General features: G+C 42.5%; 1 protein-coding gene across 1 annotated transcript in view; it reads left to right on the forward strand.

Moving 5' to 3' along the window:
• Positions 1-13,925, forward strand: part of SLC22A7 (solute carrier family 22 member 7) — a 50,938-nt gene that overhangs the window by 12,446 nt on the left and 24,567 nt on the right. The window contains exons 7-9 of the mRNA XM_082249291.1: positions 9,153-9,367; positions 10,238-10,346; positions 10,431-10,637. Coding sequence (XP_082105417.1) covers positions 9,153-9,367; positions 10,238-10,346; positions 10,431-10,637 — 531 coding nt within the window. The remainder of the gene's footprint in view (positions 1-9,152; positions 9,368-10,237; positions 10,347-10,430; positions 10,638-13,925) is intronic.

A 13,925-nucleotide genomic window follows, 5' to 3' on the forward strand; every position in this document is an offset into this window, starting at 1 on the left:
AAGGATAGGCCACTATTCCTCCCACTGACAACAAGGACAGGTCACTACTCCTCCCACTGATACCAGTAATGGAGCACTACTCTTCCCAATGACACCAACGATGGGTCACTATTCCTCCCACTAATACCAATGATGGGGCACTATTCCTCCCACTAATACCAATGATGGGGCACTATTCCTCCCACTAATACCAATGATGGGGCACTATTCCTCCCACTAATACTAAAGAGGTGGAACTGCTTACTCCCACTGGCACCAATGATGGGGCACTATTTTTCCCACTGACACCAAGGATAGGACACTATTCCTCCCACTGACAACAAGGACAGGTCACTACTCCTCCCACTGATACCAGTAATGGGGGCACTACTCTTCCCAATGACACCAACGATGGGTCACTATTCCTCCCTCTAATACTAAAGATGGGGAACTGCTTACACTCACTGATACCAGGTCATTTTCTACTTCCACTGGCCACAGTCCCCCCCCCCCCCCCCTGAAATTTGAAGGACAGTAAGCTGGCCCTTTGTTTAGAAAATTTGGAGACCCCTGTTCTAGAATATAACTAATCTTTTAAATTCATAATTGGCTAATTTATATAATTAAAGGATTTCCCAAAGGATAACTCAAATTTACCCCAAACCCTTCCACCCAAGATATAGATATATATATATATATGTATTATAGAAATGCATTGTATAGGTTGTCTTTTCCAGATATACACTTCAACCACTTTGATCTCCGGAAGATTTACCCCCCCCCCCTTCATGACCAGGCCATTTTTTTTTTTTGCTATACGGCACTGCGTTACTTTGACAATTGCGTGGTCATGCAACGTTGTACATAAATTACATTTATTTTTATTTTTTTCAGACAAATAGAGCATTCTTTTGGTGGTATTTGTTCACCACTGGGTTTTTTATTTTTAAATAAACAATAAAAAAAGACCGACAATTTTGGAAACAAAAATACAATATTTGTCTACTTTCTGCTATAAAACAAATCCAATAAAAATGTAAAAAAAAAATCTAATTTCTTCATAGATTTAGGCCAATATGTATTCTGCTATATATTTTTGGTAAATAAAATCCCAATAAACATATATTGATTGGTTTGCGCAAACGTTATAACTTCTACAAACTATGGTATATATATATATACTGGATTTTTTATTTTGTTATGCTAGTAATGGAGGCAATCAGCAACATATAACAGGATTGCAATGTAGTATGGCGGGCAATCTGACACTGACACTTTGTGGTAACCAGTGACACTAATACAGTGATCAGTGCTAAAAATATGCACTGTCCCCATACTAATGACAGTGGCAGGGAAGGGGTTAAACATCTAGGGCGATTAAAGGGTTTAATGTGTGCCTAGCCAGTGTTTATGTGTGTACTATGTGGTGCTGTCACTAAGGGATGTGCTGGTTTTTATTCCCAGCTTTGCAGGGAAACAAAAAACGGGAAATTCCTGCTGACAGGAAAGAGCTCCGTCTTGCTTACATAGACAGATCTCTGTCCTGTCTTCTTCCTCATTGATCAGCGGGTGCCAGTGGTCATCCATTGGCCGGCACCCACTGATCAGCTTGTGCTGTGACTAATCCCAGCACACGCGGCACAATGGCGGCACACGCGTACACCAGGAAGTGCTACATCACGTACTAGGTACATGATTCGGTGCAGGAGAGCCGCTTTCCCGCCATATAACTTGGTTATGCAGTCGGCAAGTGGTTAGTCACAAACTACCTACCGGTTATGCAGTCATTAAGTGGGTGGCCATCCAGAGAAGAGGTCAGGCCAATAACTAATCTTTAATATTATTTACCACAGCACTGTAAATTTACACAGTCCTTTGCATACTGTACCTTCACGTCAGTCCATGTCTTCAAAAAGCTTGCAGTCTAAGGTCTCTACCTCACATACACACATACAATACGTGCTTGAGAAAATTTAGACAGGAGCCAATTAACCTACCAGCATCTCTTTGGAGTGTGAGAGGAAGCCAGAGTACCTGGAACTAACCCACCCAAGCACAGCATAGGGAGAACATGCAAACTCCATGCAGATAGTGTTCTGACCTGGGTACAAACCAAGGACTTTAGTGCTCTGAAGTGTCCTGGCTCATTCGCCTCAGCATGTGGCTCTAACAGATACACTGTGCCAGCCTACCTGGTACCTATTTGGCACATCTCTGGTGCCTTCTTGCTGTGTTCCTGGTCCTGAACTCAGAGAGGTCATCTCTCCAAGGTTATTAAGTATGGGCAATTTCAGGACTTTGAATGAGACACAAGCTGGATAAGGCTCTGCATCTCCATCCCTGTGATGGAAATTAAGGAAAAAAGGTTGGGACTTTAAATGAGGTGTGTGAGACCGACCGGCCCTAAGTAAACCGTTCTCACCGACCAGCCTGCTAACAAACCGAATCAACCTGTCTAACAATGTAGGTTAAAAACGGGTTTAGTTAACACACATTTGCAAACACATGTGTAAGCTGCAAATCCCCTTCATGGCACCCTGTATTACTTGCAGTCCTAACACTACTAATTTATAAGTGTCTCCACAGTGGGAGCACATGCTAGCTAATGGATAGATGAGGGACAGGTGGGCATGGAGATAGCCCAAGCCTCCCCCAACCTGCCCCCATCTATGACTGGCCTTCAATGTGTATTACAAAATCACAAGTAAATACAATCCAATGGCTATGTGATAGCCACAGGGTTGAAACTAAGAATGAACGGCTGAGAAGCACGCACCTTAATCCCTGATTGTATATTAACTACTTCCGGCCCGCGCAATAGCCAAAGTGCGGCTACAGCGCGGGCTCTAATTTCCTGGAGGCCGTCTTTATACGGCCTCCCAGTAACAGGCTCCCCGCGCGCTCCCGCGAGCGTGCATCAGGGAAAATCTGTGTCGGCCGTGTCCCTTGGACACAGCCAATCACAGATCGTGGTGAATGGCCAATCACAGCGGCCATTTACCACGTGATCAGACCGTGCAATGAGAGATGATCTCATATGTAAACATATGAGATCATCTCTCATCGCCAGCTCTCTTCCTCACACGGAGACTGCAGTGTGAGGAAGAGTAGAGCACGATCACCGGTAAGGGGACACAAAGGAATGTAATCAGGGCACTGATCACCAGTGCCCTGATTACAGAAGAGGTGAAAAAAATGCCACAACTGCCCACAGTGCCCACCATCAGTGCCCCCCATCAGTGCCCACAGTCAGTGCCCATAGTGCTGCCAGTCAGTTCCCATCAGTGCCTGCTCATCTAGGCACTGATGGGCTCTGACTAGCAGCACTATGGGCAATGAGTGTGGACACTGATGGTGCTGCCCATCAGTGCTGATCAGTGCCACCCGTCAATATCTATCAGTGCCACCCATCAGTGTCACCCATCAGTGCTGCCTCTCAGTGCCCATCAGTGTCGCCTCTCAGTGCCCATCAGTGCCGCCTCTTAGTTCCCAGCAGTGCCACCTCTCAGTGCCCAGCAGTGCCACCTATCAGTGCTCATCAGTGCCGCCTATCAGTGCGGCATATTAGTACCTCCTCATCAGTGCCACCTCATCAGTGCCCATCAGTGCAGCCTATCAGTGCCCATCAGTGCCGCCTCATCAGCGCACATCAGTGAAGGAGAAAAATGTATTTATTTTCAAAATTTACTCACAGAAAATAAGAAAAACTTTTTTTTTTCAAAATTTTCTGTCTTTTTTCTTGTAAGAAATAAAAAAGCCAGAGGTGATTAAATACCACCAAAAGAAAGCTCTATTTGTGTGAAAAAAAATGATAAAAATTTCATATGGGTACAGTGTAGCATGACCGCGCAATTGTCATTCAAAGCGTGACAGCACTGAAAGCTGAAAATTGGCCTGGGCAGGAAGGAGGTATAAGTGCCCAGTAGGCAAGTGGTTAATTATGGGCAATTTTGCGACTTGAAGGAGACACAAGCTGGATAAGGCTCTGTGTCTCTATCCCTGTAATGGAAATTAAGGAAAAAGGGTTGGAACTTTAAATGAGGTGCGTGAGAACAACCGGCCCTAAGTAAACCGTTCTCACCGACCAGCCTGCTAACAAACCGAATCAACCTGTCTAACAATGTAGGTCAAAAACAGCTGCAAGGCCCCTTCATGGCACCCTGTATTACTTGCAATCCTAACACTACTAATTTATAAGTGTCTCCACAGTGGGAGCACATGCTAGCTATTGAATAGATGAGGGACAGGTGGGCATGGAGATAGCCCAAGCCTCCCCCAACCTGCCCCCATCTATGACTGGCCTTCAATGTGTATTACAAAATCACAAGTAAATACAATCCAATGGCTATGTGATAGCCACAGGGTTGAAACTAAGAATGACCGGCTGAGAAGCACGCACCTCCATCCCTGATTGTATATTAAGTATGGGCAATTTTGCGACTTTGAAGGAGACACAAGCTGGATAAGGCTCTGCGTCTCCATCCCTGTAATGGAAATTAAAGAAAAAAGGTTGGAACTTTAAATGAGGTGCGTGAGAACAACCAGCCCTAAGTAAACCATTCTCACCGACCAGCCTGCTAACAAACCGAATCAACCTGTCTAACAATGTAGGTCAAAAACAGGGGTTTAGTTAACACACATTTGCAAACACATGTGTAAGCTGCAAGGCCCCTTCATGGCACCCTGTATTACTTGCAGTCCTAACACTACTAATTTATAAGTGTCTCCACAGTGGGAGCACATGCTAGCTATTGGATAGATGAGGGACAGGTGGGCATGGAGATAGCCCAAGCCTCCCCCAGCCTGCCCCCATCTATGACTGGCCTTCAATGTGTATTACAAAATCACAAGTAAATACAATCCAATGGCTGTGTGATAGCCACAGGGTTGAAACTAAGAATGACCGGCTGAGGAGCATGCACCTCCATCCCTAATTGTGTATTAAGTATGGGCAATTTTGGGACTTTGAAGGGGCCTTGCAGCTTACACATGCATTTGCAAATGTGTGTTAACTAAACCCCTGTTTTTAACCTACATTGTTAGACAGGTTGATTCGGTTTGTTAGCAGACTGGTCGGTGAGTATGGTTTACTTATGGCCAGTTGTTCTCACGCACCTCATTTAAAGTCCCAACCTTTTTTCCTTAATTTCCATCACAGGGATGGAGACACAGAGCCTTATCCAGTTGTGTTTGGAACTTTGAATGAGTGTTTGAAACTTTGAATTAACCACTTCCTTACCGAGTCATGTAAAATGACGTCGGCAAAGTGGTTGTCTAGATCCGGGCCGCCGTCATATGACGTCGGCCCGTTCTAGCTGCTACTGCGCGCCCCCGGCGGCGCGCAGCGGCGCGATCAGGGATGAGGCTCGTCCCTCGGACATAGCCCATCACTGATCAAGGTAAACAGCCAATAGAAATTGGCTGTTTACCACGTGATCGGCTGTGTCAATCACAGCCGATCACATGAGCGGCTCCAGCACGAGCCGCTCGTTCTCTCTGCAATGCGCGCCCCCGGGGGCGCGCAGAGCAGCGATCGGGGACAAGGCTCGTCCCTCGGACAGAGTCGATCCCCGATCTAGGTAAAGAGCCAATGAAATTGGCTCTTTACCACGTGACCGGCTGTGTCCAATCACAGCCGGTCACAAATGTCAACAGAGAACACGGTAACCAGCTGTCACCGTGTTCTCCTCCTCACACACTGATCCTGTGTGAGGAGGAGATTGTGGTAACAGCTAGTTACCAACTACAGTGCACCCCAACCACACTGATTGCCCCCCCCCCCAATAAAGAGCACCTGTCACTAGCCCATCAAAGTACCCGAGTACCTGTCATCAGGTACTCAGATGACAGGTACTCGGGTACTCTGATGGGCTGGTGACAGGTATTCGGGTACTCTGATGACAGGTACTCGGGTACTCTGATGACGGATACTCTGATGACAGGTACTCGGGTACTCTGACGGGTACTCGGGTACTCTGATGACAGGTACTCGGGTACTCTGATGACAGGTACTCGGGTACTCTGATGACAGGTACTCGGGTACTCTGATGACGGGTACTCGGGTACTCTGATGACAGGTACTCGAGTACTCTGATGACGGGTACTCGGGTACTCTGATGACGGGTACTCGGGTACTCTGACAGGTACTCGGGTACTCTGATGACAGGTACTCGGGTACTCTGATGACGGGTACTCGGGTACTCTGATGACAGGTACTCGGGTACTCTGATGACGGGTACTCGGGTACTCTGATGACAGGTACTCGGGTACTCTGATGACAGGTACTCGGGTACTTTGAGTACCTGTCAACGGAGTACCCGTCATCAGAGTACCTGAGTACCTGTCACCTACCCATCAGAGTACCCGAGTACCTTCCACCTGCTCATCAGAGTACCTGACGCCTGAAGTACCCAAGTACTTGCCGCCTGCTCATCAGTACCCATCACTACTCATCAGTACTCATCAGTACCTATCACGTATCAGTACTGATCATCAGTACCCATCAGTACAGTATCACCTATCACCTATCAGTCAGTGAGTACTACTCATCAGTACCTATCACCTGCCTGTCACCTGCCCATCAGAGTACCCGATTACCTGTCACCTGCCTATCGGAGTACCCGAGTACCTGCCACCTGCTCATCAGTACCAGAGTACCTGTCACCTGCCCAACAAAGTACCCGAGTACCTGTCACCCTTCATACAGCCACCATGTCCAAGTCCAAAAAGGTTTATATACGTCGTCCGTTTAAACCTAAATACCGGTGTTATGGTAGCAGATAGCTGCCATAACCCTGGTATTTTTTTAAACGGTGGACGGTTGGCTTTCCGATAAGGGTGGTCCCAGCGGCGGATTCGCCGTGGGATCACCCTTCCGGGATGGCGGAAGAGGCCTCCCCCCCCCTCCCGACGCGTTCCGGTCCTTTTCCCCGCTTACCGGACCCGCCGGCAGCGGGGAAAACGATCCGGTCCCGAATCCTCACAGACAGGATGTCGAGTGAGGGCAAGGTTGCCCTCACTTGACTCTATGGTCTTGGAGGACCGGAGCTACGGAAAATGTTGTTGCCTAGCAACCGGTTTAAAGGTCCTTTTTTTTTTTTTTTTTTCATTTTATATTATAATTATTATTATTTTTTTTTTTCTATCTTTTAGTGTACTTGTGAGATCTGAGGACTTTTTGACCCCAGATCTCACAAAAAAGAGGTCCTGTCGTGCCTATTTCTATTACGAGGAATATTTACATTTCTTTTAATAGAAATAAAAATGATCAATTTTTTTTTTTTTTTTTTAAACGGTGTAAAAATAAAAAATAATAAATAAAATAAATAGTAAAAAAAAAAAAAAAAAAAATTAAAGCGCCCTGTCCCCGTTAGCTCGCGCGCAGAAGCGAATGCATACAGAAACCCCGCCCACATATGTAAACGGTGTTCAAACCACACATGTGAGGTATCGCCGCGATCGTTAGAGCAAGGGGAATAATTTGAGCCCTAGACCTCCTCTGTAACTCAAAGATGGCAACCTGTAGAAATTTTTAAATTGTCGCCTATGGGGATTTTTAAGTACCAAAGTTTGTCACCATTCCGTGAGCGTGCGCAATTTTGAAACATGACATGTTGGGTATCTATTTACTCGGCGTAACATTATCTTTCACATTATGGAAAAAAATTGGGCTAACTTTACTGGTTTCTTATTTTTTAATTAAAAAAAGTGAATTTTTTCCAAAAAAATTGCGTTTGGAAGACCGCTACGCAAATACGGTGTGATAAAAAATATTGCAATAATCTCCATTTTATTCTCTAGGGTCTCTGCTAAAAAAAAATATATAATGTTTGGGGGTTCTAAGCAGTTTTCTAGCAAAACAACTGATTTTAGCTTGTAAACACCAAATGTCAAAAATAGGCCTAGGCAAGTGGCTAGGATGCATGATGATGCTCCTTGGATGTTCGGCCCCTCTATATGGCTAGGCTGTGAAAAAGTCTCACACATGTGGTATTGCCATACTCAGGAGGAGTGGCAGAATGTATTTTGGGGTGTCATTTTTGCTGTGTACATGCTATGTGTTAGGAATATCCTATAAATTGACAACTTTGTGTAAAAAAAAAAAGTTTTCATTTTTTTCCCACATTTTCCAAAAACCTGTGGAAAAAAATGATATGTTCAAACGACCCATAATGCCTCATAGAATATACGTTGGAGTGTTTGCTTTCCAAAATGGGGTCATTTTGTGGACTTTTCCATTGTATTGGTGCTCTAGGGCCTTGAAAAGTGTGATAGGTAGTAAGAAAGTTTTATGTGTATTTATGCTCCTAGAACGCCTGAATGTGCTTCTTGGACGTGGAGTCTCTTTTTGTGGCCAGGCTGTGTAAAAGTCTCACACATGTGGTATCGCCATACTCGGAAGGAGTAGCAGAATGTATTTTTGGGTGTAATTTTTGCTGTGTACATGCTATGTGTTAGAAATAGCTTATAAATTGACAACTTTGTGGGAAAAAAAAGAAAAAAAAAATTTTTTCTTCATTTTCCCAAGAATTGTGGGAAAAAATTACAATTTCAAAAAACTCACCATGCCTCTTACTAAATACCTTGGACTGTCTACTTTACAAAAAGGGGTCATTTGGTCAGTATTTGTACTGTCCTGACATTTCAGGGCCTCAAGAAAGGAGATAGGCAGTCAGTACATCTGGTGTGATCAATTTTCAGTAATTGGTACCATAGCTTCTAGACTCAATAACTTTCACACAGACTAAATAATATACACTAATTTGGGTTAATTTTACCAGAGACATGTAGCAGTATACATTTTGGCCCAAATGTATGAAGAAAAATTTTTTTTTTGCAAAATTTCATAATTGAAACTAAAAAAAAGTGTTTTTTTTTCAAAATTTTTGCTCTTTTTTTGCATATATCACGAAAAAAAAAAACCCCAGTTGTGATCAAATACCACCAAAAGAAAGCTCTATTTGTGTGAAAAAAATGATAAAAATTTTGTTTGGTTATAGTGTAGCATGACTGAGCAATTGTCATTCAAAGTGTGAGAGTGCTGAAAGCTGAAAATTGGTCTGGGCAGGAAGGGTGTCTAACTGCTCTGTATGGAAGCGGTTAAAGTCCCAACCTTTTTTCCTTAATCTCTCAGAGGTTGGTCATCTCACATCACTCTTGTTTATTGTTGGCAGGTTTGCTGTGGCATTCTCCTACTATGGCATCATTCTGAATGTCTCTAATTTTGGATTCGACATTTATCTCACCCATTTCCTCTACTCCCTGGTGGAATTTCCTGGAAAGCTGGGAGTCTATTTTCTCATGAACCATCTGGGCCGTCGCTGGTCACTGTTCCTCACTTTACTCATGACTGGAATTTGCATTGGAGTGTCTGCCGCGATTCCTCCATGTAAGTACCAATGAGGACCACTGCTTTCCGGTATGGGAGATGTACAAAGGACAAGCCTTAGTCACCTCATTCATCTATCTGGTTTTATCCTGTTTGTATAGGCTCTGCACAATACCACTTATTTTGCCCTGTGTGTCGGATGTAACTTTCTGTACAATACCATTTCTTGTGCATTGTGCTGTCTCATGTGAATATTCAGTACGGGTCTAATTTTCCCCAGGTCAGTACAGGTCCAATCCCTGGTCCTCCTTTTATCCATGTGATGGGTCAGTATGGGTCAGATTTGCCCCAAGTGATGTCTTTGGGCCTCCTGGTCTCCATGTGACCGGTCAACACAGGTCAGATCTTAGGGCTTTCTGGTCTCCATGTGATGGGTCAATACAGGTCGGATCTTAAGGCTTTCTGGTCTCTGTGAGATGGGTCAGTACAGGTCTGATCTCTGGTCCTCCTTTTCTCCATGTGATGGGTCAGTATGGGTCTAATATGCCCCAAGTGATAGGTGAGTACGGGTCCAGTCTCTGGGCCTCTTGGTCTCCATGTCATGGGTCAATACAGGTAGGATCTTAAGGCTTTCTGGTCTCTGTGAGATGGGTCAGTAGTACAGGTCTGATCTCTGGTCCTCCTTTTCTTCATGTGATGGGTCAGTATGGGTCTAATATGCCACAAGTGATAGGTGAGTATGGGTCCAGTCTCTGGGCCTCTTGGTCTCCATGTGATGGGTCAATACAGGTCAGATCTTAGGGCTTTCTGGTCTCTGTGTGATGGGTCAGTACGGGTCTGATCTCTGACCCCCCCTAGCCTCTTCGTAATGGGTGCAGTATAGAATAATAATTTTTTGCATGTTAGGATCTTACAGTATTTTCTCCTTAGATCTGGGACCATTCCGTACTACAGTGGCCATCATCGGAAAAGGATTTTCTGAAGCCGCATTTACAGGCCTCATCCTGTACACGGCTGAGCTCTTCCCCACTGTGATCAGGTACGGCATAGATCATCGAAGCTCCCACAGGGATAATGAGCACCATAGAAGTGACACGTCCTTTTCTTTGTTTCTCTCCTCCAGGCAGAATGGCATTGGATACACTTCCTTCTTAGGACGACTTGGGGCCTCTGTAGCCCCTCTGATGCTCCTGCTGGATGACATCTGGCACCTCCTTCCTCAGACCATCTACTGTGTAACTGCTGTGGCTTGTAGCCTGGTGGCCTGCCTTCTGCCAGAGACAATAAACGTTCCTTTACCGGAGACCATCGCCAATGTGGAACATAAAAGGTAAGTAGGCAGGCAGTCAGTTATTTAGAAATTCATTAGGGTTAGAGAGTTTTTTTGGATTCTACACATTGAGACAACTGGGGTTGAAAATTGTTTTTTGGGGGGCCATTAGCCCCATGGGGGCTTATAACTGGGCAGGTGGTGGCAGCTATAAGCTCTGTGTCCAGTATTCCCAGGGTATTTCAGCTGATGTATTGAAAAGGGACATGACAGACCCTATTTATTAAATAAAAAACTCATCATGTGAAGACATCATGTCACACGATATGTTACTATGTAACAAATGTGTGTGATTTTGGAGTGTATATATGGGAATTTTATAGGTGAACACCTGAGCTTTTAGCTCCACATCCAATCAATGTTGAAATCTTGCCACCTTAACCTCCGTAACATTTCCAAATCTTGCTGTTTCTTAACCAGTTGCTGAACGCCATATAGTAGTTTTACTGCTACAGGGTGGTGGTACTTCGCAGGATCATGTGTATATATATATATATATATATATATATATACTGTGTAAATATATATATATATATATATATATATATATATATATATATATATGTGTACGTAATCCCGCACTTCCAGGTAGCAGGCGCGAGTACACGTCGGCAGTGGCTTGCTCCCGCTGTGATTCTACACAGTGGGAGCCAATCAGCAGATCCCGCAGACCCGATGTCTGCTGGCGCCCGCTGATCATTTGCTACACAGACAGAACGGCAGTCTGCTTATGTAAACAAGGCAGATTGCCAGTCTGTCAGTAAGGAAGGCAATGATCCTGTGTTTCTGCAAGGCAGGGACATGGATCCATGCCTTCCCCTAGTAAAAGAACCTCCCCCACTACACTAAAACACTGGCTAGGAACACAGTTAACCCTTTGATCGCCCCTGATGTTAACCCCTTCCCAGCCAATGTCATTAGTACAGTGACAGTGTATATTTTTAGCACTGATCGCTGTATTGGTGTCACTGGTCCCCAAAAAAGTGTCAGTTAGTGTCAAATTTGTCTGCTGCAATATCGCAGTCCCGCTATAAGTTGCTGATCGCCACCATTACTAGTAAAAAATGAATAAATAAATAAAAATCCCAGAAATATATCCCCTAGTTTGTAGACACTAGCTTTTGCGCAAACCAGTCAATATACGCTTATTGGGATTTTGTTACCCAAAACATGTAGTAGAATACATATTGGGCTAAATTTATGAGAAATTTGATTTTTTTTTACATTCTTTTATTGGATGTGTAAGTAAGAAATATTGTTTTTTTTTTTTTCAAAATTGTCAGTTGTTTTTTTGTTTATAGCGCAAAAAATAAAAAATGCAGAATTGATCACCAAAAGAAAGCTCTATTTGTGGGAAAAAAATAGACAAAAATGTAATTTGGGTACAGTTTTGCACAACCGCACAATTGTCAGTTAAAGGAACGCAGTATCGTATCGCAAAAATGAGCTGGTCAGGAAGGGGGGTTAATCTTCTAAAGCTGAAGTGGTTAACCAATGACATCACCAAGCTACAAAGTCACTCTATTGTTATCTCTTTCTTTTTCTATTATAAAATAGTGTGAATGTAGTGTAACTCCAAAATCCCCAACCGGTATAGTGCCAGTGATTAGTAAAACTCTAGTACATATATAAACAAATCGCATTGAAATAATACCTTGATGTGAAAGAATACTCTGGTTCTAAAATATATATATATATATATATATATATATATATAATATTCTTTCTTTTAAATGTGTGTATATATATATATATATATATATTATATTCTCTCTTTTAAATGTATGTATGTATATATGTATATATATATATATATATATATATATATATATATATATATATATATATATATATATATTCTTTTATATATATATATATACACACTTGTATAAAGTACTCGAAACCCATACTTGAGCAAAGTTACAAGTGTTCGATCAGAAAGTGACTTGAGTAGAAGTGGAAGTGCTCTATCAAAAAGTGACTTGAGTAGAAGTACTAAAGTATTCAACATTTTTTGTACTTAAGTATTGCAAGTAGTTTTTTTTTTTTTTTTTGCTACTCAAGTACTGAAAGTAAAAGTACAAGTACTGTGTTATGTAGTTATTAAAGAAAGAAGTCAAAAGTTTGAACATCATATTGTTTTTTAATTATTTTAATTATTAACCTAAAGGACAATCACAATTCCTTTGGCTGTAACTTTTTGTAAACAAAAACAGATAAAGTATGTCCCTCCCTTCCCCCTTTAAAGCATCCTCCTTCTCTTCCCTGCATGTTTTTTTTTTCTCCACCGCTTATTGGTGCGCAAAATCATATATAAACCAATGTGATATACAACAATATATTCCAATAATGAAATAAAGGAAGAGTGTATGAAATCAAAGTCAATAAAAAGTCCATATATATAATGCCATATATATGTGACAAAACAAGATGAATATATTTTCAAAGGTGCGGGAATCAAACAGGTGCTATTCCAAATAATAGGTGCAGACTCCTCCCACCTTTCCTTTCCCCCTTACCCGGCGGATGAAGGTAAGTGCAAAATAATATCCAAATAGACTCTTCCAGTGAAACAAAACTGCAAAACCTGTGCTCTCAACTTCCAGTGAAAAAAGCAAAATCAGCCTCTTACCAGAAAAAAGGTCTATGTACGCTTGTGACTCTCCTTGGTTGGGGGAGGTTCTCTTTCCCCTTAACAGCAGATATGTAGACCATTTTATTAATACATACAGTAGCATTTATTTTCGTATGCGCTGATTTACACATGACATTATACACATTTTTTTTAACTTCATGAAACCTGCCATCTACTGTTCTGGCAGTGGTAATTTTTATAATAGTAATGAGTAACTATGCAGCACAAAAAAAAAATATTGGAGTAGAAGTATTGAAATCATTGAAAAAATGTAGTGAAGTAAAAGTGGAAATAAGAGAAAAAAATTCTACTCCAGGAAAGTACAGATACCGCCTTTCGGTACTTAAGTACAGTAGTGAGGTAGTTCTACTTAGTTACTATACATCTCTGTATATGTATATATATATATATATATATATATATATATATATATATATATTCTTTTATAAATATATATATATATATATACACACACACAAAAAGAACAAAATTCTGTGTCCATTAATTGTAAAGGGGATCCTCTTGACAAAGTCTTAGATGACGAAACGTGCAGGAGCGGAGCCTAACACTGTCAGTCTACTTGGATCGGGATTACACTGCAGCTCTGTGAGCGATCAGGAGCGGGGCAGCTGGTGCCCAGCGGAGGTCTGCTG

This window comes from Pelophylax lessonae, assembly GCF_965119305.1.
Source record: "Pelophylax lessonae genome assembly, chromosome: 3".
Lineage (NCBI taxonomy): Eukaryota > Metazoa > Chordata > Amphibia > Anura > Ranidae > Pelophylax > Pelophylax lessonae.